The sequence below is a fragment of the Dermacentor andersoni genome, chromosome 1, assembly GCF_023375885.2.
Source record: "Dermacentor andersoni chromosome 1, qqDerAnde1_hic_scaffold, whole genome shotgun sequence".
In the NCBI taxonomy this organism is placed as follows: domain Eukaryota; kingdom Metazoa; phylum Arthropoda; class Arachnida; order Ixodida; family Ixodidae; genus Dermacentor; species Dermacentor andersoni.
Window position 1 is genome coordinate 314,022,989 of NC_092814.1, and position 27,148 is coordinate 314,050,136.

General features: G+C 49.3%; 1 protein-coding gene across 1 annotated transcript in view; it reads left to right on the top strand.

The window, feature by feature from the left end:
- The first annotated feature begins 829 nt into the window (after positions 1 to 829).
- LOC126548088 (peroxiredoxin-6-like) overlaps positions 830 to 27,148 on the top strand; it is a 40,900-nt gene continuing 14,581 nt past the window's right edge. Inside the window, exons 1-3 of the mRNA XM_050196185.3 lie at positions 830 to 1,017; positions 25,238 to 25,394; positions 26,886 to 27,029. Coding sequence (XP_050052142.1) covers positions 926 to 1,017; positions 25,238 to 25,394; positions 26,886 to 27,029 — 393 coding nt within the window. The 5' untranslated portion in view covers positions 830 to 925. The remainder of the gene's footprint in view (positions 1,018 to 25,237; positions 25,395 to 26,885; positions 27,030 to 27,148) is intronic.

The window sequence follows — 27,148 nt, forward strand, 5'->3', positions numbered from 1 at the left end:
CCTTTGTTAATCTCACTTGGGCCTTGACACTTCGTTTTTCAAGGCTTACTATGCGCTTCCGACACGATAATATGCGACTCACGAAATGTTAGCTTATGCGGATAAATAAAGGCCGAAAAAAAGAAAATGTTGTCAACGAGAAACACCAATTATGACGCATCACATGTGGTAGGAAGTGAAATAATGAGCCTCGGCGCTTCTCGGTCCCCAGCGAGAGGTGAGGTAGCTCTTCTAGCGGGCGATCGTAACTGCAGCAGCCCATGACGTTTCGCCAACCAATTAACCGGCCTTTCAACACCCCAGACAATGGCTACGCTGTCTACTACCTACCTACCTAACCGAAAACGCCGCCACGTTCCATAACAAACCGTACGCGATAATAAACAAATAAAACTAATAAGGCTCTGAGGCTGTAGCCAAAGCCTGGAACCAGGTCCACAAGGAGCAGAGAGCGGGATACACGGCCACCGTGAACTTGAATGCCACAACGCGCAGACGAGCCTCCAGACGCTCGGCACATTGCCAATTCAAACCACGCGCTCTCTCTATAATCGAGCGCGGTCCCATTAAAGTTTACAATACGCGACGGGACAAGCTGGTGAACAAGCTACGCTTAACAGCTACGCTTAACGCCCGCAGCTGTCACATAAGCCGAAGCTACCTCCTTTCACTTCTCTTGCTGCGCCTTTCCCTCCTTCTCCTCAAATTCTTCTGGAGAGGAGCCCGCTAGTACAAGCCCTTACCCTCGACTGCGCAAGCGCGCGGCGAGGCGAGGGCTTCGGGAACGCAAACTGCGCGTGCGCGGCGCGGGGCGTGCAAGAAAAGGGCGTCTGCACCGGCGCCTGAGGCCAGTTGTGCAGCTTCCCTCATTCGCCGCGCGGCGCCACGTTTGTCTGCATTCCCTGGGCAAATATCACCTGCGAAGATGCCGCCGCTGAACCTTGGCGATCCATTTCCCAACTTCACCTGCGAGACGACAATCGGCACCATCAACTTCCACGAGTGGCTGGGCGACTCGTAAGTGAATTGCCGCTTCTGCGCGTACTCGCGGTATCAATTGGCAGGGTGTCGGCGGCGAGGAAAGCCGGCTGCGTCCCAGCGCGGCCGGCGTGGCTCGGAAAGCCAGGGAAGTCGGAAACGCCGGCTCCGGCAAGACTCGCGTCAACTGGCTGCCGGCTGTAGCGTTTCTTCTGTACCGACCTCTTGCATGGGCACGTGCGCTAGAAATGTCGTGACGCTGCATGAATAGCAGTCGCCTCTTCATCAGGCACGAGCAGTGCTAAGGAATAAGCGCACATGTTTTGTAAGCGTGAATATGGTGTGGGCGCGCCGTATTTACGCTTCAATGTGATATATGCACCCACTTGGAGAACGGACGCCTCCATGTGAAGTGCACCTGGAAGTATGCGCGTTGCTTTGATTCGTTTCCTAACAGATCTGAACAAATGCTGCGCTACCGATGTTACCTCATTGATCTTATTTTCTTTCCCCTGCCGCCATACGTACTCGTGGCGCCTTTATTGGTAATTCTACCGGACGAAACGGATGTTGCTTCATAAATGGTTGCCAACTAGCTATTATTGCAGATGTGTTATTTGAAAACGTTCTTGTTGACATTACAGCTGTCATCCGCAGCTATCATGTTTACTTGCCACAGTTAGGCCACGGGCTACAAAGGGTCCAAAACCGCAACGAGCCACAGGAGAGAGAGAGAGAGCGAGAGAGAGAAAAAGCTTTTTCTACGCGAAGGGAAGCACAAGTTTATTTTTTTTTTCTAAATTGTCATTGTGTAAAACCTCCTCTAGTGCTTACGTTTCCCTTAATAGGAAGCCCACCCCACTCGCCGTGGTTGCTTAGTGACTTTGGTGTTGCGGTGCCAAGCACGAGGTCGCGGGATCCAGTCCCAGCCACGGCGGCTCCGTTTCGATGGGGGCGAAATGCGAAAACACCCGCGTAGTTAGATTTAGGTGCACGTCAAAGAACCCCAGGTAGTCAAAATTAATCCGGAGTCTCCCACTACGGCGGGCCCCATTTTACATCGTGGTTTTGGCGCGTAAAACCTCATAATCTAATTTTTAATTTTAGCAAGACCAACCAGATAACAAATAAGCTCAGAGCTCTAAGACACATGTCTAAAGAAAATTACGAGGGGGGGGCTTTGCCCGATGAATAGTCTGTAGGTAGCTTTTTCGTTTTGTTTTTTCATATAGTAGAGAGCCTTTTTAAAGGGAGAGGGGAATACAGCTAGCTTATAAGGAGCAAGAACGTGTCTTGAAAACGATGCAGACACTTAACAAGAGAAGAGACACACACACACACATTTACAATCTCTTTTTTACGTCTGTTTTCATAATAGCATTCCCGCGCCAACTGCCCCACCTAGAAATTGTTGATTAGCAGCGGAGTGTAAAACGACCCTCGCGCTTTCGACGCTTGCGTGTCGAGTGCATAAATGAATAATATAACTAAATCGAAATCGTCTACTTTAAGTATTCCCAAGTGGTTGCTGTTTCATCGGCGGTCATCAAATTTCATTTGATCGTTCTTACAGTGTGGAAATGAACGCTCTAATGCAGCCTCGCTGTTTATCAGGATTGCGTGTAGGGAAATTGTGTAGACAGTGGCCCAACGCACTTGGGAGCGATCATCTCTCGTGTGGAACGTAATGGACAGTCGAGCGTGAGTCCGGTACGAAACTGCAGGTTCCAGGAATGTTGTCTAGAAAGGCTAGCGTGACGCGTGGTAACCAGAAGCTTCGTGTACAATAACAGTTATTATTATTAGGTATGCATACATGAAAATGACCACAGATATAAGAACTGGCAGGCAGCTTCCACCAGGAGGCGCACGACGTCTGCCTGTTATAGAACACCTTCCAGAAGCGCTTGGATTTGAAGTGGACGGAAAATATCAACTGGTCGGCATCCAGGCGAGATAAGCAAGAGACGTTTAGAGTAACGGTGAGGAAAAAAAAAAAAACAGGAAAGAGATTGATATCACTGAATCCGTTACAGGCATAGGTAGCGGTACAAGGTAGATAGAGAAGTTTTGAGGAAGAGAAAAAAAAAGATTAAGGAGATGTATAGAAAAATGCTAGAATGACAAGCGTGTAGAGCATACCTGATTAACTGAAGCAGGCTAGGTGACTTTGTCACGGCGCGTTTCAATGTAGAGACGAATAGATCATCTGTAAGCAAAAAAAAAAAAAGGTACATAGAAATATGATAGTGAAATAAAGAATAGGAGAGAGGAAGGGAGGATCGGAGAGTTTTGTTTTCACACGCAGCCCTAAGTAGAGAAGGCCAGTCGTATCTTTCCCGCCATCCTCGTCATGCGAAAAAAAAAAAAAAAAGAAAAAAAAAAAAAAAGACGTGGGCTCCAATCTACGCTGGGAAAGCGGTTGGCCAGCGAAGCTGTGGTATCAACTGATGCGATAGCCCAATGTGACATAGCCTTTAACTGGGTCCTGCCGAGCCAGAACACGACGCCGTTCTGCATGCTGACGTTGCTCTTCCTGTCGCGCCGCTCATCGTCTTCACGCTGCTCCTCGAGAGTCCTAACTATGCGCCGCCTTCCCATAGAGCTATCAGAACATAAATGAAATCAATTGATAGGCAGGTTCTTTTGCATATAAAAGTGTAGTTACGTCACTCCCTGCTTCGTATGATATGCATTTGGCGCTTCCCGGCAACTGCAGCTTATGCAACCGTAATCTTTCCCGGGAAACGCTTGCAGCGAACGCTATGCGAGGTCGATCTAAATAGGTCGCGAAGCTTCGGGCGAAAAGCGGTTCAGTACAAATTGTCACCCGGCGTGGTTGCTCAGTGGATATGGGGTTGGGCTGCTGAGCACGAGGTCGCGGCATCGAATCCCGGCCACGGCGGCCGCATTTCGATGGGGGCGAAATGCAAAAACACCCGTGTGCTTAGATTTAGGTGCGCGTTAAAGAACGCCAGGGGGTCGAAATTTCCGGAGTCCTCCACTACGGCGTGCCTCATAATCAGAAAGTGGTTTGGCACGTAAAACCCATAATTTAATTTACAAATTGTCACCGACATCAGCAAGGGTGGTTATGGGAGCAGCGATTGAAGCGCGACTATGTTTGGAAGGAACAAACATTGGGAAAGAAAAAGCGTTTTTTAATTCAAGCTAGACATAGATTCATTGAACGAAAATAAAGATTCTGGTCAATTTTATATATTCGTGACGAGTTAAGAAAATACAAGTTTATTTAGTTTTATTACTTTAATAAATACATTTCTTTTCGGCGCCCATCCTTACAGGGGATGTTGACGCCGCTATCACTCTCAATGCAATGCAGCTCTTGAAATGTGCAAGAAAATCGCGCTCGTAAAGTTCACCTGTTGAAATACGCCCCCCTCACACATTGTGCTTTTTTGCTTGTCGACGTTTGTCTGAATTTGGTGACGCCAGTAGCTTCATCGCTTCTTAACCTGTTCAGTCAAAAGTATATTGAGTTACGACCGCCAGATAATTGTTTAGTTCTTTTCGTCTGACTACGCTTGCTGACGGGCTTGGCGTCCGACGATAGGACCAGCGCTCTACACCTAAAGCTTACGTCGGCCTCCAAAGAAAGTTGGTTCTGTGCAGGTATGAGATTTCGACAACCGTACGGCTGGCCTTTTCCTGCATCGCTTTCCTCGCTGAAAGCTCGAAACGCCCATCAAGTCGCATGGCGGGGCATTTGAATATGTAGCTCTAAAGTCAGGCCAACAAAACAAATTTCGCGCCTTCGAAAATAAGATGACGTCACTTCTGTTTTTCACGGGTATGGCGTCACATTATTTTTGTACTGCCGGAAGTGTTCCCTCCACATACAGGTAGCGCTGAGCCCCATGAACCGCCGATCAACCGCCATGTTTTGAACGTATGGGCTCCTATGGAAGCTTCGCTACCAGGTATAATTACCTCGCGCTATGCGCGAAGACGAGCGTTCTGTTTTTTCCTTGCCCCGCACGGTCGGCGCCGCGGATGCGCGGAGGCGAGTGCGATCTTGTGGTACTGCAAGGTACCCAGCGGCGCAGGCGGCACGCGCCTCCCGCTGTGATTGGTTGAGTTTTTGAGCACGGACACGACAAATGCATTGGGGGGGGGGGGGGGGGGGGGGTTTAGGTGTACAGCTTCCGCTGTAATAAGAGCAAACAGCAGAAGGGAAAGGTCCCGTCCTTGGCTGTGTTTGCACTGACAGTCTGGTTTTCGTCCTGTATCAACGTATCAAACAAACAAACGTTGTGAGCCTCGCTGAAGTTTGCCTGGCCTAGTCCGTTCTCGTGGGGCACGAATGATCTGCAGCGGGACTTCGTAGCGGGAGGGCTTCGAGTGGCCGTTTTCAACATGGGCTTTCTCGCTGTGGGATCCGGCCTGCATCTACTAGTATTACTGTCTGCAGAATGCCGGGGGTCCACGGAGACGGGGCGACTGACCCCCCCCCCCCGGAGCCCCTGTTGCTCGGCCCAGCATTCCTTGGCTCTTCAAACGGCACCCGCTCAAGGACGCTCTGTTTCTTGGGAAGTGGGTGGAGAGCTCATCCCGCCGAGACGCATTCTCCAAACCGAGGCCATTTTTCACGCCCGAATGGCACGCTGGCATCGCAGCACGTGGTCTGCTGTGGAAGCCGGCTGTCGCGCCTGAGCGCGTGCTGAAGTAATCCTGTTACAACCGCTGTCTCTGGTGCACTTACGTTGTGCGCCAGAGGGCACACTGCCTTACATTAAATAAAACGTGGCCGAACCATTCAGGAGCGGTGATGGAACGATCCGTGAGAGTGCGAATAATAAAGAAAGACAAATGCAGAAAATAAATTAAAGCTGAAGAGACTCGACTGGAGAAGTCTGAAGAATAAACAAAGAAATTATGTACTTCCTGATTAACTAAGAAACTGTGCAAAATCCGGTTTGAGCTTGCTATATTTCTCCGTAGGATATTAGCATTAGGTTAGAACTGAAACGCGCGCAAAAGGGAAAGGAACTTGCTCAGCAGAGTGGGGAATTTGTCAAGTCTGCTTATCTTTGTCTATATCCACTTACGAAAGACAGCAGATTACCACGCACTCGTGAAACTTCGCGGAAAGCAAACGGCGTTGCTTGACCATGACAAAGCGATAGATCAATTGAGATTGATAAATAATTCATTCAAAACTCTATATTTAATCATCTGACAGAAAGAACGTGATTCTGAATAAGAAAAATGAAAGGCGCACTTCCATTTCGTTAAATTATGCGCCGGAGGCTCGGTGCCGGTATACGTCAGTGTGACGTCACGTACTCCAAAGCACTTAAACATATTTGGGCTATTTTTGGCACTTGTCCTTCAAACATGCTAGGTTAAGTCTTTGGTTTCTTGGAATGCATTGGTGATCTTTTTCGCGAATGAGTAAATAACTGAACTCGTGTCGATGACTTCACGGTAAGCTTTGGCGGGAACTTCGGCGCGGTGTCGGTGCCCGTTTTTCTTCCCGCCTTTTCTGGCGCGCCGGACGCGGTCACCTAGCTTTACCGAAAGAGTGGCAGTTTTGGTATTGCAGAAGCATAATTTACCACTAGCTCTCTTTAGTTTCTCTTGAAACACCAGGGCGCCGTCATAGGCAGTTGTACTTAACTAGGCTCAACTGCAAGCCGTTATCAGGGTAGGTTGGGTCTATATTAAATTTCAAAACAGAACAAGTAATTGAAGTGCTGTGAAGAGGATACAGGCTTAGTACTTAGCGTCCAGTCCTAAAACCTAGGGCACTTGACGTTGTGCCAGAGAATAACGCCGATATTGTAGGCCGACTGACTTCGGTCGCGCTAACGCTCAAATTGCTTTAACACGAGCACTTATATGCAGAAACGTCGCTTTTTTTTTCTGTCTTTTTTTGGACTTGGCCAATCTAGATTGCTCTTGGTCTTCGTACAAAATATTGTGCACAATCTAAATTTCCATCAACAACAAACTTTCATCTGGAACTGACACCAAATTTGAATGAATGAATTGAGTTTCACGTGCCGAAACCACGATTTGATTATGAGGCACGCCGTAGCGGGGGACTCCGGATTACTTTTGACCACCAGGTCATCTCTAACGTGCTTCCAACGCACGGGACATCTGTGTTTTGCGCGTTTCGCCCCCTACGAAATGCGGCCGCCCTGGCCGGGATTTCATCCCACGATTTCGTGCTTAGCAGCTCGACACCATAACCATTAAGCACCCACGCCGAATGCGCAATTTGTCCTGTATATAAGGATAGGGTCACAATCGCTCAAGAGTTCAAGCACAAAGCGCGTGGTATTTGCACAAATGTGTGAAGGCGATTAGAAGGCCATATCCTTCAATACTGTGTCATTTTGGCGAAACCGAGCAATTATTCAACAGTCCTGTGGTAATTCAGCATGACCGACTAATTAAATAAAAGTTCTGTGTACGTTAATATGAGAATAAATTTTAATGCTACCGAGCAATACCGAGCCCCCTGTGTTACGTGTAATAAGCTGGCTGTTTGGCTCTGAACTTACCGCACAATGTTATACGGTATGTGGTGTCTGGCGAATGCTACGTTTCTAATCGGAACTAACAGTTTCGCAAAATATTCCGTCCGCGTACTTGTGACGAAACAAATGCGACAACTTTGGTGTATATGGACATCGCTGTACGCTTCGTTTGAGCTCTCAATTCTCCTCGAACACGGCTTAGAAATTGCACGCGATGTTCGTTTACTGAAGCATCGCCCCTGCAAACTGAAGCACTCCCTCACACTCTGCCGCCCTGCCGCATACACTCGTGCATAAGGGAGCTGATTGAGAACGCTCTGCAACTAAACTACATGCATACCGAAGTGGTATTCGTCGGTGATTGATAACTTTGGAAAAGGAGCGGTGAAAGAGCGCAAGACTTGACAGAAGGATACAGTCAGGCGTTCCTGCATGGGCACTCTTACTAAACGTTGCAGCCCATGACAACCTGACACTTTGTGGGCAGGAGAGGTGGTGGAGCACGTTCGCGGAGCAATAGAGGGACACGAACGAAGCTAGTGTGTACTGGATACACACAAGGCAGTAGTTGGACGGACACATGCGCAAGCCTGTGATACGCCTGCAATGTGATCAAGCCTGTGTGACGCACAGGCTTCTACACGTTACAGAAAAGTAGTAACCGATTACATTTACTACTTCCAAAATTGTAATTGATTACAGTTGCCTATTTATGCCCCACAAAAGTAATTCAGCAATTAGTAAAAAGCCCAATCAGTTACCTTTATTTTACTTCCCTCTCTACGTTTATCAACATTGGAGAAATGCAATAAATAGAATGAGCTGGCCTGGCTCTTTCAATGCGCCCTCTGCAGCACTTCGCATGTTATTCGTCTACACTAGCAATTGCTTTTAAAAATTTTCTTCGGTAGTCTTCGTTTTCATAACCCGCCGTGGTTGCTCAGTGTCTATGGTGTTGGCCTGCTGAGCACGAGGTCGCGGGATTGAACCCCGGCCACGGCGGCCGCATTTCGATGGGGGCGAAATGCGAAAACACCCGTGTACTTAGATTCAGGTGCTCGTTAAAGAACCCCAGGTGGTCGAAATTTCCGGAGTCCTCCTCTACGGCGTGCCTCATAATCGGAAAGTGGTTCTGGCACGTAAATCCCCATAATTAATTTTTTGTTTCATTTTCATGGACACACATCCGCAGTGACAGTGAAAATTCGCGCAATGTGTGCACTGGAGAGGAGCGCTTTGTTGTAGCGCACGAAAACCTTGCACACAAGATTGTGATTACTCAATGCCGTGCTGCTCAGGTCTCGGTGCTCTATGAAGCGTTGCGGCGTTTCATTGTTGCTGGGGCTAGGGCGAGACGACAGGACCAGTGAAAAACAGAAAATTTGTCCATAGGTGGTTTTCCTCAGCACCGACGTCCGAAGTGGCTATCACTATCTAGTCGTTTATATTTGTTGGCCAACATCTGGCGGAGCTCCTTCCGGCACCCGTTACTCGTTGGCGCCAGCAAACGTTCACGTTCCTTGAGAAAGTTGCCAAATGTGCGATGTAGTTAAATATAATGTTGCTTATTATTCAGACCTGAAAATGCTGCTCGTGTGTTATAGTCGCAGAAAATAGATGCATATAAGTCACGCATATATAAGACAGATAGAAGCATAAATGTTATATATATATATATATATATATATATATATATATATATATATATATATATATATATATATATATATATATATATGGCCAAGAAATTCTCTATACCATCTGCAATGCAAATCTAACACAGCTGGGTTGGCTTTGGAAGCTTCTTTTATTAACAAGCATTCCGCTATCTGCATAAGCGAGGCGTCAACTGTTTTGCTCAAGGTCGAGGTTTATTTTCTAAAGGATTTCATCCGACGGGCGCGATGCTTCCGGCTGTTGCGCCTTCGCACTTTCTTCCGAAAAAGTGGCCTGACGCATGTGCTTTGAAGAGCTTATAAATAGTTAGTGTGTTGACAGGTTGATAGAAGTAAACAGCTGATAGTAGCGCTTGCCCTCGTCTGTTTCATGTGTCTCTGTCTAAACTATAGTCGCGCTTAGTTTTACAGTCAACAATATGTCGGAGAAATTGTAGAATGCACTATATGAATAAGCATTCATAGGCGGTAAGAGCTAGCTGCTTCTCAAGGCCGCTTAAGAGCACTATTAGGTGGGAGAGACATGGAAGGAGGGAGTGAGGGAGATTTATTCTAACAGGAAAGCTGATAATTGGACTTCAAGAAAGGTGTGCCAATCTGCAAGCTTGCCATGTTCAGCTGATCGACGGGTTTGCTGCGGGAGGCTGACTGGGGGAAGTAGGTAACCCAGGTAAATGTTATTGTCCCTTTAGACAATGCAGATCCCGTCACATTAAGGGCTCAAAGCGTTGCCTATTACAGCTTGTCTCGCAAAAAAATATAATTGGTTACTGGAAAAAAGCAATTAAATTAATGAGCGTTACCGAATAAACAAAGTAATCCTTACATTACAAAATTACCAAACGCATAATTCACAAGTAATTCCATGTAATTCCTTACGTGCAAGTCCGGTGATGCACCAGCCTGCGTTGTCGGCAACCGGAATCAAGCATTCTTTCACAGAATCTGACTCATCGCTGCTTGTACTAGCCACTTCCCGTAAGAGCCTGAGCAGTCTGAGAGGCTGATATGTAAGCAGCAGAAAATATAGCACGTACCGCGGGCGCTCGGTGGCTACGGGGTTCTGCTGCAGAGGACAAGGTTACGGGTTCGATTCCCGGCCGCGGCGTCTGCATTTTGACGGGGGACTAAATGCAACGACGCAAGCGTATTTAGATTTGGGTGCACGTTAAAGGTACCTTCCATTACTGTGTTTCCCATAGCCAGAGTGTCCTTTTGGGACGTTTGTCAATCAACTGATTGAAAAATATAGAAGCGGGAGCGGCAAACGGTTGGTAACGGCTTCACTGGCAGTGTCTAGATATTCCAATCGTATACACTCGGGGCATGGAGTCTGTAGTCGCTATTGGTCCTGCAGGCTCTCGATCCCTAAAAGTCGCGGCACGTCCTTGTCACGACTTGTGCCTTGTATATGCGGGTGTCGTATATACTTTCTTGGCATGGCGGGGAAACGCGATGTCGCGGGATGAGATCCCGGCCACGTCGGCCGCATAAAAAAAAAGAAAAGAAAAGAAAACGTCCGTCTATCGTGCATTGGGTGCACGTTAAAGAACCCCAGGCGATCAAAGTTAAACCGGAGTTTCCCACTACAACGTGCTGCATAATAGGATCGTGGTTTTGACACGTACAACCCCAGATTAATTTTTAATGGCGAGGAAATGGTCTGTGCGTTGCTCCCAGCTGACGGCGTTCTAGTCTTGCATAAGGTAGCAAGCACGGCATCTTTCAATGCTGATGTCTGCAGTGGCCTTCCTTTGGATCGGTTAACCCCTGTATTCTAGAATGTTCCTTCAGTGCTCTTCGATTTGAGTAAGTCAGTGGCAGCGCCGACCCTCGAGAGAAGTGGTGACTGCGCTTCATTGACTTTCCACGGCAGTTCTTGTGAAGCGTAACGTCTTGCTCAGCCGAGGAGCTCAACACGGTGGAGTGGAGGAAGAGCTTCGAGTCGAGGATAGTTTGTGAGTACCAGGGTAAGCCAGAGGGTGGAATTTCCAGTGACGGCGTCGCGCAGTGCGGACACCACGTCTCCGTAAAGTGAAAATATTCCCAAAATGATGACTCGGCTTCCCCCCCCCCCCCCCCCCCCCCCCCGTCAACAGCAGGTTTTCATTCAATTGAGCATCAATCGCGCCTTTTCCTTTGTGTTCCTATGAACACAAAGCAGTCTATGTTCAGTCTAGACAGTGTTCCTATGTTCCCTCACTGCACACAGCGTCTACTTTTATCCGTGGCTCTGTCACTGCATGATCCAGACAGCCTTATCTGAGTTGCGTCAACATCGTATGCTGCTGTCGCAACCTGGCAGCTGTATTGAAGAAATCGTTTACGAGTGGCTTTCATTAAGCCTCGGTGACCGTTGGCCCGCCAAGACTACCTTTCTTTTTTATTTGTTTTTCGCTGTTCCCCGTAGCTTCGGCGAGCGCCGTCTGAATTCCGCTGCCTTTTTGATAGAGGCGGGCTTTCCTGCTATCGGAGTTCACGTTTCCCACGTGTCATTCCTTATCGCTTACCTTTCGCGTTGGCTTTACGGGTATCTGTTCACGGCACCTTGGTCTTACAAAGCTGGCGGACTCGAGTGAATGATCCCTGTCGTATCTGCCACTTCAAAGCCTCGGCGAGAGTTACGAAAGTATTGGCACCCCGCCATATTTTACTCCGAGCTTCGTGGCTGTTTCTTAGCAACAGTATCAGCTTTGTAACGTTGGCACGAGAATAATTTCTCAGAAGAGAGGAAATGTCCAAGCTTTCATTCCTCTTTCGGAGGCCCTGTTGCTTGCCCACCAGAACACCAGGAAGTCTACATTAATGTGTAGTCCCACACTACAGCATCTATTATAGCCCAGTAGTTTTTCTTGGGGGGGTGGAGGGGGTAGTTAAGCATATTAAATTAAAATTAAACCTTCCTCTTAAGAGGAAGCTCTAGCTCGGGTACTCCTATATAAATACATGTAAAAGAGGAGAATTCGTTTTTCTCGGCAACCATTGCACCAAATTTGACCAGGTTTGTTGCATTTAAAAGAAAAGCTTAAGATCTAGTGACTGTTCGTTTCGGAGTTTTGATTTATGCTGTCAATTTTTTATTAAAAATTGACAAAAAATAGAAAAATTTTCACAAAACGAAACTATCAACACAGCAAGGACAAATGATACTAATTATTTGTGCTGCGTCTGATAGTACACCTAAAGCGGACAAATCACCCAAGATATCAATTGATATACCTAATTTGTCCGCTTTGAATGATCTAATGGGTGCCGTTTACCGAACCGCGATATCTTTTCTTGATGCAGAGCTATGAACTTGTACACTTCGTGCTTCTATATTTTTCAAACTTTCGAAAGTTTGAAAGTCATTTTAACAAAATTCAGGCCCCAAATCGAAGTTCCGCTCCCAGCAGTCACTAGAATGTAAGTTTCTCCCTCAAATGCAACAAATTTCATTAAAATCAGTCCAGGGGTTATTTAAAAAAAAAAAACGTTTTTGCGTTTTGCACGTATTTGAATAGGCCGCGTCGGAGTTGGGCCCGAGCTCAAGCTGCCTCTTAACAGCTGCTTCGCCGGTGCGATCGCTTCAACTCAGTGCCCCAGGCGCCAGGCTGAGTCTGAGAACACTGCCGATATAGCTCGCCGGGAAGAAGCTCTGAAGAACTGCGTCTAACCATGTTTAACAGAGCTTTCGCTCGTATGACTAGGTTCAACGCACGTTGAACCCCAGCCACTTCTTTTGTTTGTCTGTGTGTGGGGGGGGGGGGGGGAGGGGTTATTATGGTACAGTTGTACAATGCGACCGAACAACGTCTGTGCGTGCATTGCTGTTCAAACATGCACAAATCGTACAGCCTCGTTCTTTCTCGAAGCAAGGGCGCTGGAATAAGTGAACACATTTGCACTCGCAGATGTGTACGTATTCTGTGCAGAAATGGAGCGATTGATTTTCAGTCGGGTTGTGTTGGTCGCAAAGTAGTGCTTGTTGTTGCGTGTAACGGAGATGTGTACCTAATGTTGGCTCACTCCTGTAAGACGTGAAGGCCGGCCGCATTTAGCCGAACGTGCCAGTTATATATATAACAGCAATGGGGGAGCTCATATGATGGGGGAGGTTACGAGTGGACTTGAGTATTTAAAAGCGGCACTGAAAAAAACATGCTTCAGCTTGTATTGGGAAATTGCCCGTCTGCAATACCGAGGAGGCCAATTTTACTGGGAGAAAAAGCTTGATATACGCCAGAGAAGACGCAAAAACCAAGGACCGGCTGCGACGCCACCTTGAAATTCCCGCAACATCTCGCCATCGTGTCATCGATTTTGATGGCGTCTATTCAGGGCTAGTTAATTGTTTATCGGTAAAGATATACTTCATCGTATTCTTAAAAACAAAAGCCACAGAATGAGCGTAGCATGTATCAAAAACTTTCACTGGCCTACAAGCGCACAAACGCAGAAAAAAAAATACATCGAAATCTGTGACGTCACAGATACGTACCAACACTGGGGTTTCGGGGTGAAATGAAAAAAAAATGTAAATTTCATTTATGCTTTCGTATAATCATCCTATTACCGCAAAATTACGAATATAGAATTTTGAGACTATTTTATCAGGGTCTAGATGGCTTTTTTGAGTGTTGAATTTCTTTCATAGTGGGAAACTGCGCATAAGAATTATGACGATTGACGTACTCTGAAAAGCACACCTCCCCTTCTGTAAAAAACGAAAAAAAAAAAAATACCAGCAACTCTGAAGCAATGAAAAGAAGAGGCTGGAAGCTTGGGTTAGTTTGGTTTGGTATCTTGAGCGGTGAAGTATCGCGAAAGACAAGGACAGAAAGGGAGACGCACTGAGAACATAAGCGCCTGTGAAGTCAGTTTGCCTGAAATTTCTAATTACGCACACATACGGGACTGACCGGCGATTCCCCGTTCTCCTGAAGCTGACCGAACACCCCGTGCTTCTATTTCCCGTTTCGCTGCCATCGGCAGACGAGGCCTTGCATCACATCATCGTAAGGATTCGCGGGGCGCCAGCGACTGCGCGTCCACGCATCCACCAGTGCCAGCGGCCGCCCTGCTCATTCCGTGTTTCGTCTCCCTTAGCGGCTGTTAACGTGTTTTCCCATTTCAACGACAGGCTCTGTACGGAGCTGGCGGCGAATCTGGCTTCCGGCAGCGTCTGTATGCAACTCGTAGCGGGGGAGCGAGCGACGTCAATTTGTCGGCGACTGCGCGGCAGACAAGGCTACGTCAATTAGGGGGTACGCGGGGCGTGTCAGGCGCTTTGATGCGCCTTTTTATGTCGCTGGCTGCTGTGCTGGCGGGCGTTTATTGACGGCCGCGCTGTGTCGCTTCGCGCTACAATTCAAAATCGTGTTACCGTACCAACTCGCCCAACTTTCTATCCTTTTGCACGACATCCTCCCCTCTCCCTCCCTAGCATTGGACGCAAGCCCCCACAAGTATCGCGTGCCCTTTCCGGCCCCCTCCCTTCACGTCAGTTTTTTTTGTTTTCTATTTTTTCCCCCGCCATCTTACCTCATCGGCGCGGAATACAAGCGTGGTGTCGAGTGCAAATATGCTGTCACGTTTTGTGGCATCTGTCTGTCAATACTGTATATTAAAGAATGCACGGAGCAGACCCCCGACATAGGTTCCTAACACATTACGCCTACCACTGACCACTCGTCCTTGTGTTCAGGGGCAAAGAGCCGGAAACTCGCGCACCCATGACGTCGATCCTGGATGGCAGGAGCTTCAATGAAGGCAATTGAACCAGTGACCTCGTGCTCAGCAGCACAGCGCCGCAGCCGCAGAGCCACCGCGGTGGGTTTCAATGAAGGTGTCCTCGAACCCTCGACGAAGAGGCTCTTGTACTTTTGTTGCGTTGTGACGAGTAGGTCGGCCTGCGCGACTGCCTTATTGTCGAATTTCGTTGTTCTGTACCAAAATTATTCCCTAGCGAAGAGAGCCCCTTAAACTGACTCTAGACATCTACGCTGAGCCCAGCTCGCTTAAAAAAGAAGGGAAAAAAAAAAAGTGGCAAGGAAAGCAGATCGTCTATGCGGATCAGACATTTTAACTCGCCGCTAGAAAACAGACGCCGGCACGCACGGACACGTTTCTGCTGTTTCGTTGTAAGAGCGCAAGGCGTGCCAGCGTTGGGCATGCCAGTTCCGCCTTGCATTTCCTCATAGGTTGGTCTATGAATATATGTTAGAGCTGACACGAAATGCGTTAGCTCGTTCGAGACATCTCGTGTTCTTGTTGCGCTGCCCAAGGTGGAGCATTTCTCGCAATCTTCAAAACGGGGCATATTGACTCGTCCGCAAACATCGAAGATCGAAAGGATGCCTGTGCACGGCTCAAGCGCTGTGCTCGCCCAACGGTAACGAGGACGCAACTGCGGTGTCGATCGCCTACGCCAGTCTCCTTTTGTCGCATTCAGAGCTCAATTAACGTTTCCGAAAACTGAGCGGAAATGGCTCAATCTCTATACATTTGGCAGCCCGAAATGTTGGCCGTTCTTTTATTAGGCGGCATATTTCTCAGTCATCGTGAACCACCGTGCCACAGTGCCAGCTCAGGTCTTGCAGAAATGTACTTCGTCGCGTGGCGACCGTATCTTCCGTAGTGACGCTATTCGCAGAATGACAAAGCCTTGACGCGTCATCTGTACTATCCACCCTACGGCACAGTGGTATTGTGTGGCTGTGGAGAAGCATCGGAGCCATTGGTTGATGCGCGAAAGTCGTTGATGCACTGTGTGGGCACGTGCGCAATCAAGCCTTATAAACAGCAATGCAGCCGCCTCAGCGGAAGCAGCCGATTTTGTGACGCAATTAATTTCCGTCTTGCATGTCCCGCGCCTAAAATGTTGTAACATCAGACCGTCTGCATTATTCGCCCGGCAGGCCTCGGCTGTGCCGGGGGATATGTCACTTGCCCTCCTTATAACCAAGGACGACTACGCGTTAACAGTCATCCAGACGGACTAGAAAAAGGACGACGACTGGCCTAACTATGTCTGGCAGACGCCCAAGCGACTGACCTCAGCCGTCATACCCTTCGCATCTTGATAAACCACTTCGCGCGTTACAGTGTCTGTAGATCAAACTCAAGAAGCGTCAGAGCGCCGTGTCCCATGAAAAAAACGTACTTTTGTTTGCTCTTCCTTTTTTTTTTTTTTTTTTTTTCAGTTCATACAGCCGCCTTCCAAGTGCAGAATGCAGCTGATATTCGCTCGCAAAACCCACACATTGCTCTCAAAGTTATAAGCTGAGTTGCGAAGTCGCACAAAGATTTAACGGGGTAGTAACTTGCGTGCTACGAAATGTATTGTGCCCTTGTGGGCAGAAGTTTTCAAAGAACGAGGTACGCAAAGAAAGTCTATTTTGTCTCGGCCAGCGCTATCATCAAGGGATTTCAAGGTTTACCGTGTAATACGTATACCTTGTGCATCCACCGCAGTGAGATTACGAGAAAATGTAATCTTGTTCGCCACTTCCATGTGCAACGATTTTGCGTGACTCTATACATATAAGCTGCCAATTCAATTTGTACAGGGGCTTGCAAAGCACCGAAAGATAGCTCCTGTACCCTGCTGTTCAGTCAGCATTCTCTGTACGAACCCATTCTTCCCTGATTCACTGTATGGGCACTGTACGATTATTGTTATTATTATTGGTAATATTAATGTTAATATTGTTAATTATTATTATTATTATTATTATTATTATTATTATTATTAATTAACATAGTCTAGGTGAGAATTTCCTCTTGCTTGAGTATTACCATGTCCTCAACCTAAAAAAATGTATTTTCTTATTCTGGAACGCTAAGTGCGGGGAAATGTTAAATGTGTAGCGCTTTCATTTGCCCCTTGCTCGCGTTCGCGGCGTCTTCACAGCTACCCGCTGACTAATAATAAAGAGCGTTCTGCTAAGTATTCTCTCTTCTCATATAAACGGGGTGGTCATTTTTAAGTTTTACGGATTTCTTTTTAAACACTTGACGGATAGCATCATTCTTCTCCTTGACCTGGATTACTCATAGACGCGGACATTACTAGCAGGAGAAATCGAAACATTTTTTTTTCAGCTAATAAACGAAAAATCGCTACTTAATTATCTACGGCCCATATTGCAATTTACGAATTGTAGGTGGTGTTGGAATCGCACCGCTGGCCCGAGTTGTTGGGGTCTCGGTGCTGACGCCCGATATTGCCAATGGGTCGCAAGCCCCAAGGGTAGCGTTGGCCTGGCGGCCTGGGGCACTGGAAGCATCCGAAGGTCCCGGCAAAGCAAGAGAAGACTGGTAACAGAACAACTTGTTTATTCTAACATAGCAAAAGAGCGGCCGGTCAGGTCGACCGAAGTGGAGAGACGGGAGAGCACGTAACTCAACAGTACAAATCGGAGCCTCTCTCCTGGCGTCCGGGGGCAGCTGCTCTTATACTCCCGGCGTCGCGGTCCAAAAGGGAAGGAGGGAAGGTCACGGGATGAAGGTCACGGGACGGCGCAGCAGGAGCCCACGACGGCGCGAACTGTCGGGCCGAGAGACCTGCTGAACCGAGTGTAGTGACGCATCGCCAACCCTCACCCACACGACGGCGCGAACAGTTGAGCCGAGAGACCTCCAGGCTCCTCATTCGGGGAACTCCGCTCCCCGGCTGCCGCGCTTTGACAAGCGAGGGCACACACACACACACGCACACACGAAGACACGTGGCACTGAAACACGCCTGGGCACGCTTGGCGGGTAGGCGTTGCGGCGGCGTCGGACGGGCCAAAATGTCCGCCGCTTTGAACAAAGCCCCGGCGTCCGTTGCATCCGCGCCGGCATTACCGCGCGTTGTAGGCGAAACGTAACAGACCGCCCCGCCGGGGGAAGGAGATCCCGATGGTCAGGGGACTGCATCCGCTGTCCGGAGGGATGTCGCTCGATGATGCTCATAACCGAAGTTGGGCGTCCTTGGGCGTTTCTTGAGCGCAGCGCACAGAGAAGGCCTCGTTCTCACGTTCAGGTGCACACAGGACACTGCAAAGTGACTTCGGGAGAGTTGACATTTTTGTTCTCGTTTCCGGCAAGCGTTAGAACCACGCCAAAAGTCAACCGCTCAGTTAGCAAGCACGGCACAACCCTCACTAAGCCCTGCCAGGCTCTTTCCCCTTTTATACTGCTGCCTAGTTCCTTACAGTAGTTTAGCAGCACTCAGAACGCGTCCACAAATCGGAAAAATTGCACTAAAAAGCACATCATCACTTTGAAACACTACACAAAAGCAATAAGTTAAAAAAAATCCTGCCTCAGGAAGAAAAACATCAGTAACAAGCAATTTTGAGGCTGATTCCCACGTTAGGGGCTTCGACTTAAGCCATCGGCGTTACCGTTGAGACTCCCCTTTTTGTAACGCACCTCAAAGGAATATTGTTGCAAAGCGAGGCTCCAGCGCAGGAGGCGGCCATTTTTGGGAGAGATGGTCTGCAGCCATTGGAGAGGGCAGTGATCCGTTTCAATGATAAACCTCGAGCCAGCTAGGTAACATGACAATTTCTGAACGGCCCACACGATACACGCACACTCTTTCTCGGTGGCGCTATACGCCTGCTCACGACTGGTCAGCTTACGACTAGCATACAGGACGGGGTGTTCTACTTCTCCATTTTCCCGTTGGCACAGTACAACGCCCATGCCTCGCTCACTAGCATCACACTGAACAACGAACCCTTTTGTGTAGTCGGGCGATCGTAGCACAGGCTGGCTTGTTAGGGCGCTCTTTAGGGCGCTAAAAGCTCTTTCCTTTGTCTCGTCCCAGACGACTGTTTGCGGCTCTGTCTTTCTCAGAGCATCCGTCAAGGGAGCCGCGATATCAGAGTACCTGGGGATGTACCTCTGATAGTAGCCGGCGACACCTAAGAACGACCGAATATCGGTCTTCGTGCGCGGTTGCGGGAAGTCTCGCACAGCGGCCACCTTTATTTCAGAGGGGCGGCGACGACCCCGACCAATCACGTGTCCGAGGTAGACAACCTCGGCCTGTGCTAACTGGCACTTGGGAGCCTTGACTGTCAAGCCCGCATCGCGCAGGCGGGTTAGCACTGCCCGCAAGTGCGCCATATGCTCAGGCCAGGATGCGGAGAATATCGCTACGTCGTCTAGATACGGTAAAGCGAATTCTTGCTGTCCCCGCAACACTTTATCCATGAGGCTTGAAAAGCAGTATGGCGCGTTCTTCAAACCAAAACTCAAAACTTTAGGACGGAATGTCCCCATTGGTGAAATGAACGCCGCATACCTACTAGCCTCTTCTGTAAGTGGAACCTGCCAATAACCCCTGACAAGATCTAGGGTGGAAATAAACTGAGCGCTACTCACTCTCTCAAGGCGCTCCTCGATGTTAGGGATCGGATAAATTTGATCCTTAGTGATGGAATTAAGCCTGCGGTAGTCGACGCAAGGACGAGGTTCCTTGCCCGGTACCTCAACTAAAATCAAAGGGGAGGTATAATCACTCTCACCCGCTTCAATAACACCGAGCTGTAGCATTTTCTTTACCTCAGCCTCCATAATATCGCTCTGGCGGGGTGACACCCGGTACGCCTTGGATCGTACTGGCTCTGGGGAGGTAAGTTCTATGTCATGAGTAAGGACAGAAGTCCTACCAGGCCTCTCAGAGAACAGACCTTGAAACTCTTGTAAGAGCTGGTGTAGTTCGGTTTTCTGCTCAGGCGACAGCGATGCTTTACTTATTAAGTCACTAATGACTTGATCGGTGTCTTTCCTGTTCGTCACTGAGCCTAGTCCCGGAAGCTCGACCGGAAGCTCTTCTAACTTTCCCGCATCGGGAATTTCCTCTCCAGTATCTGGTGCCTTTAACGCTACAGGCTCAATTTTATCCCGTTCGGGCGTGCTCTGAATACTAGCTTGCTGCGCCTCTGACCCTTTCTCATCGTTCAACAACGTCGGCCCCGCAACTACCGCCTTTGCAGCGAGCTCCCGAACCTTCGATCTGGTTAAGGCCTGAACGCTAGCCTCACCAAACAAAAGCCCCTTCTCGCGCAGGAGGTGATCGGACCTGTTCGAAAATAGGTACGGGTACTGGGGGGGCAGCATAGATGACACTGCGGCCTCCGTCTCAAGTGCTCCGAAAGGTCCTTCAATAAGCACTTTTGCTACCGGCAGACACACGCTATGAGCTTCCACTGCTTGCTTGATCCATGCGCACTCGCCCGTGAACATAACGGGTTCTACGTAAGAGGGATGAACTACATCCATCGTGGCTGCGGTATCGCGAAGCACTCGGCACTCTTTCCCGTTCACGAGGAGGTCTCGCATGTAAGGCTCGAGAAGCTTGATGTTCTCGTCAGTGCTGCCTAATGAAAAAAACACGACTTTTGGTTTTGTTTCTGGGCACTGCGCCGAAAAGTGACCCGGCTTCTGGCACGTATAACACAGGCGCGCTTGCCTCGCCTCGAACCGCTTTCTGCGTTCGGCTTCGGTTGCCGCCGTCTCCTTACGTTCGGTCGGACTGCTTTCACTCGCATCCGCACTACGTGTATCCCCCTTTGCTCTCATGGGTGTGAATTTCGGCCTCTCAAACTTGGAGCCAAATTCACCCTTTTGACCGTCCTTAGCTCCGCGAGCCCGACGCGTCACAAACTCCTCGGCTAGCTCAGCGGCTCTAGCCACCGTACTAACGTCTGGCCTATCCAAGACCCAGTACCGCACGTTCTCAGGTAACCGACTATAAAACTGTTCTAGCCCGAAACACTGCAGAACTTTCTCGTGGTCACCAAACGCTTTCTCTTCTTTGAGCCACTCCTGCATGTTTGACATAAGCCTGTAGGCAAACTCTGTATATGACTCACTTTTGCCTTTCTCATTTTCCCGAAACTTCCGACGGAACGCCTCCGCTGACAGCCGGTACTTTTTTAGCAGACTCGATTTCACTTTGTCGAAATCCTCTGCCTCCTCTCTCTCCAAGCGAGCGACTACGTCGGCCGCCTCGCCGGGTAGCAAAGTGAGCAAGCGCTGTGGCCACGTTTCCCGAGAGAACCCCTGCTTCTCGCACGTTCGCTCAAAGTTAACCAGGAACAAACCAATGTCCTCTCCAAGCTTAAACGGCCGCATCAGGTCAGTCATTTTGAACAATACTCGTTCTCCTGCACCGTGTGCCTGACTTCCATTACGAGCGCGTTCCATCTCTAACTCGAGACGCTTCATTTCCAAAGCGTGTTGACGGTCGCGCTCTTCTTTTTCTTTTTCTTTTTGTTCTTTAAGTTCACGCTCCTGTTTCTCTTTTTGCTCTTTAAGTTCACGCTCCCTCTCCTCAATGGTCTCAAGGCATTCCGACAGCTCGTCATCCTCAGCTTCTAACTCAAGAATAGCCCTTAGCAGTTCTGGTTTTCTGAGTTTGTCTGAGACATCCAGACCCAACTCTCTTGCAAGCTCCAGCAATTTCGGTTTGCGCAACGACTTCAAATCCATGGCTGCTCTGAATGCTGCTTTCTCTACTGTCCACTATTGTCTTGCCGCAAACTAACCCGGTAGCAACGACAACCACAATTACCAGCTCTGTTTCTAACACTAACAAAAGCCTGGCAAAACTCAGAAGAAGAAAGTCCCGCACTCACCAAACCTCGCAGCCAAGACTTCAGCGCAGTCGTTCCGCTGCAGGCAACCAGTCATCACACAGGGCTCGTTGCACTGCTCCCGGATGGTCGTTGTGCTGCTCAGCATACAGTCAACCGCATCTCTTCGCTGCTGGCCTCCGTTGTCGCGATCTCACCGCTGGCAACCAGATGTTGTAATCGCACCGCTGGCCCGAGTTGTTGGGGTCTCGGTGCTGACGCCCGATATTGCCAATGGGTCGCAAGCCCCAAGGGTAGCGTTGGCCTGGCGGCCTGGGGCACTGGAAGCATCCGAAGGTCCCGGCAAAGCAAGAGAAGACTGGTAACAGAACAACTTGTTTATTCTAACATAGCAAAAGAGCGGCCGGTCAGGTCGACCGAAGTGGAGAGACGGGAGAGCACGTAACTCAACAGTACAAATCGGAGCCTCTCTCCTGGCGTCCGGGGGCAGCTGCTCTTATACTCCCGGCGTCGCGGTCCAAAAGGGAAGGAGGGAAGGTCACGGGATGAAGGTCACGGGACGGCGCAGCAGGAGCCCACGACGGCGCGAACTGTCGGGCCGAGAGACCTGCTGAACCGGGTGTAGTGACGCATCGCCAACCCTCACCCACACGACGGCGCGAACAGTTGAGCCGAGAGACCTCCAGGCTCCTCATTCGGGGAACTCCGCTCCCCGGCTGCCGCGCTTTGACAAGCGAGGGCACACACACACACACGCACACACGAAGACACGTGGCACTGAAACACGCCTGGGCACGCTTGGCGGGTAGGCGTTGCGGCGGCGTCGGACGGGCCAAAATGTCCGCCGCTTTGAACAAAGCCCCGGCGTCCGTTGCATCCGCGCCGGCATTACCGCGCGTTGTAGGCGAAACGTAACAGTGGCGAGTTTCGAAGACTTCAAGTGAATTGTCAGGATGACACCACCTTTGACATATTTCCCTGTATGGCACGAAATACATGGGCTTTCCAGTTACTTTTCTTTTTCGATGCATAAAAGTCTGTTTCGTTATAAAAGTAAGTGACACAACCCTGCATTTCTTACGGCGAGTTTGATGCCGTATATCTCCGAAATGATGTCATTCTGGAAATTGATTCCGAGCGGATACAGCTTGCAAACTCACCGGCTAATTCGTAAATGGCCATATGTGCCGTAAAATAATTAATTATGGACAGGATTACTCTTACGTGTATTGCGTCTTCAGTGCGCACCCGCATATTGCACAACGTGTATATAGTATCTCATTGTACCATAACATAATCACCCGCCACCCACCTTTACCTGTCTTTCCCACTTCCCCTTTCCCCAGTGAGGAGTAGCAGGCTAGAGACGCTCTCCAGGCCGACCTCTCCTCCTTTCTCCTCATTAAAATCTATTCCTCCTCCTCCTAGTGATTTCTTTTTAACTGGTTGAATACGTGCTTCGATTTCTCGTCCAAGTAATGCCCGCCTCTCTGTATAATCCAGCTCAAGGACTAGAAATAGGTTATTTACAACAGGCCATATTTAGAAATTCCGTAAAGCTTAAAAATGATCACCCCGTATTGTCCCCGGTATGCACCCTCGTCTGCGCACTCGTGGGTCGTAATTATGTCGTGTAAACAGAGTATCTGCCTGTCTGTCAAGGAGAAAGAAGGCTGAGGCGGCAACAATGAAGCGTTCGAGGTACGCATTGAGTGAAGCCGTGAGAACTTGGGCGTTCACGCTTTCGCACTCTCTCGCTAGCAGTGTGCAGGCGTTCGTTGCTAGCGAAGTCATGCGGTACCTCTTTGTTCTTTTTTTTCCCGGAAACGGGCTTTCATATAATGGACTGCGGGGGTAGGAAATGTGCCGCAGAAACAATGCAGATACTAACAGCGTGCGACTGCGGGTAATTGGCTCGCCGGCCTTGCCTGTTTAGGTATCGCCTGACGCGCTTTCATGCAATCAAGGACGCGTGTGTGGCGCGGCGTCCATTAGACCGGCGTGGTAATGTCGGGACTAAACTTTGTGCCAGACGCTGTCGAAGGGATGATGCATGATGTAACCGCGTCACCGCCAAGGCCGCAGCAAGACAGCTCTGTACCTTCCCACTCCACGCCCTAGTGCAGACCAGGATGTCCCACGCTGAGAGAGAAACAAATAATATATTTAAATGATGCCTCTAGGCCTGTTTGGGGAAGTGGGTAAGAGAAGGGGAAACCGGGCTAAGCGTGGCTCACTATGGAATTTTAACATGCGAAGCTGCGTGGTGCTTCTTTGATGCTAGCCTGTGCCCGACCGCTGGAGCCAGTCGTCGAACAACGTTAGTCTTCGGCTAGTACTTGTCCCGTATCCCGTAATGTACATGTCCCGGAATCCCTTCGCATTCTCGCTTGTGGTGATGCACACTTGCAGTTACCTGAATGCCTGCTTATGCATTCCATTTCATTTGCGCAAGTGATTGCGGGTGGTGGGGGTTGCCGTCGCAACTGTCGTATAAGGCGATGCTGTCTGTCATTGCGTATCTTACTCTGGGCTTCATAAAATAACTTTTGCCTTTTTGGCATAGCGCTTTGTGTAGATGGTCGTCGGGATCGGCGATCACAGTCAGGAGGTCTTGTCTGTGGCGTGTCTACTGCAAGGCCCTGACGCGGAACGGCGCTGCCTCCGAAAATTCTGGGTCACGTTGGCAGGTCGCTTTTTATCCTTTTAAAGAATAAGACCACTCACTCAAACACGCGCGTACAAGTGTCCTTGTTTAAAGAAACAAGGAAAAGTAAGAAATCCTTTTTAATAATGTTTTGATGACCGTGATCACGCAGTATCGAAGTATCACAAATTTGGCATATGATTGAGTATGGGTCGCCTGTTAAAGGGGCACTAAAGTGCACCACGAAGTTTAATGTGCTGGAAGTTAACGTGTGTGCGTGTGCGTGTGCGTGTGCGTGTGTGTGCGTGTGTGTGTGCGTGTGTGTGTGCGTGTGTGTGTGCGTGTGTGTGTGCGTGTGTGTGTGCGTGTGTGTGTGCGTGTGTGTGTGCGTGTGTGTGTGCGTGTGTGTGTGCGTGTGTGTGTGCGTGTGTGCGTGCGTGTGTGTGTGCGTGTGTGTGTGCGTGTGTGTGTGTGTGTGTGCGTGTGTGTGTGTGTGTGTGTGTGTGCGTGTGTGCGTGCGTGTGTGTGTGCGTGTGTGCGTGTGTGCGTGCGTGTGTGCGTGTGTGCGTGTGTGCGTGCGTGTGTGTGTGTGTGTGTGTGTGTGTGTGTGTGTGTGTGTGTGTGCGTGTGTGTGTGTGTGCGTGTGTGTGTGTGCGCGTGTGCGTGTGTGTGTGTGCGTGTGTGCGCGCGCGCGAACTGTGCAAATCTCGAGCGCACGGTGCCTATATAATATGAATAATTCCAGCTGTGTCAACGTGATTTTTTTTTTTTATTCCGCAGTTTGTGTTTGAAGTTCTACCCATTCTTATAACGGTCCCTTGCGCGCACTCTCTGCTCTTGCCTGCGCAGGTGGGGCATCCTGTTCTCGCACCCGGCCGACTACACGCCGGTGTGCACCACGGAGCTGGCCAGGGCTGCCCAGCTGGCGCACGTCTTCGAGCAGAAGGGCGTCAAGATCATCGCCCTGTCCTGCGACAGCGTCGACAGCCACCACGGATGGATCAAGGTATACGCACCACTGGTTGGATGAGGTTACAGACGGCTGTTGCAACCTGAGCACTGAAGGTTTACAGTACACGCAGAGCACGAAGTGCCGAATTGATGGATTCGTGCCTACGGCCCCTCAATCCACAGTACGATGAATTTCCTCGCCGCTAGAGGGCTTGGAGCGCGTTTTGACACGCCACATTATGCGGTGCGCCTCGATCCGTAGTGTTAGGAAGCCCACTTGTTTTTCGTCTTATTAGCTTTCCGTAATCTGCAGCGTGCTGCTGTAGACGGCACCAATTTATTTACCATATGCGTTCTTGAATCTCTGCTTGAAGGTGATGCCCAGCTGGAATTATTGCCGTATAGACATGAAGTCCTCTGTCAGCCATACTGACTGGGAGGTGACGTTACGGTATTAAGGACACTTTGTATATCTACTCTTCAAAAAGTGTATGAAAGCTTTCGGCTGGGGGGGGGGGGGCGGGGGGGCGATGTGTGTTCTGAAGGGCAGCAGCAAAAGGCCACTGGACGCTCGCAAATCTGCGGGCGCGGCCATGTTGGCTCAATTTTTGAACAGGTGCCAGCATATCATTTTAGATGGCCTTTCACTTAAGCTAAACAATGGTACGTTGCAGCCAGCCTTTGTGATGTCGAGAGTTCTTCATTCATCTCACCTAATAAAACGTTTTATTCTCGTCTTCTTGATTAGGGGCAAACCGCAGCCCATTGACAGATACAATTTTCCGAACTGCTTTCAGCGAATAACGCCTGCGCTGTTTTGTTTCATATTTTACAAATGCGTTCGCGACTTTAATTTCACCATTTGTCTGTCGAAACCACAGCATTTTGAGACTGTCAGATAGCGGAAGCTCGCAACGCTGCAATGTGTACCGCCAAATCTTCGGCTACCGCGCACCCGCTGCTCGAGGGCCTCGTCGGCTCACGAGTATAGTCGGTAGTCCTCTGCCTGTCGCACGGCTGCACTTGTTCTGTGCTGTAGCTTCACCGATGCGCCATTTGCGACTTTGTTTTGCCCGGTCTGTGTCCGTCATTTCAAAGGAAGCGCAGTTGTTCAGACATCGACGGACACTAAATCACCCAAACCTGAGGGCTGAGCTGAAAAATGTCGCCAAAAGGCAACTCGCACATACGTGTTTGTGTGATTTAGTGCTCGTCGATGTCTCAACAAGTGTGCTCCCTTTGAAATGATAATGGCCGACTAGCTAGCCCACGAATGCCTGTTGCGTCCGTCATCGTGCGCATGGGTGATCTCCTGCCGTTCGTTTATCTTTTTTGCTTTTTTTTTTACCGACTCATCGTCGCACTTCGTGGGAGCTATAGGCTATACATCGCTTGTGCGGGAATGATGGGAATTCATGTTGCCTACTTTTAAGCCTTCTTTAGTTAGCTGTTAGTCCTCGATTTATTTGAAGAAACTTGTATGGCCTTTCCCAGTGTAGAATGACGCACTGTAGAACGTTCCACGTTGTCACATCTGCGTTTGCAGGACATAGAGGCCTATGGCGAGCTGCCCGACGGGCCTTTCCCGTATCCCATCATCGCCGATGAGAAGCGCGAGATCGCCGTCAAGCTGGGCATGCTGGATCCCGTCGAGAAGGACAAGGAGGGACTGCCTCTCACCTGCCGTGCTGTGAGTGATAGCTTTACACTTTTCCATCAGGTCGTTGCTACGGGCTGTCTTGCGACGAAGGAGCGTGTTGATTTTATCGGATGACTTCAGAGATGTTTAGCTGAGAACTGAGCTTTAGC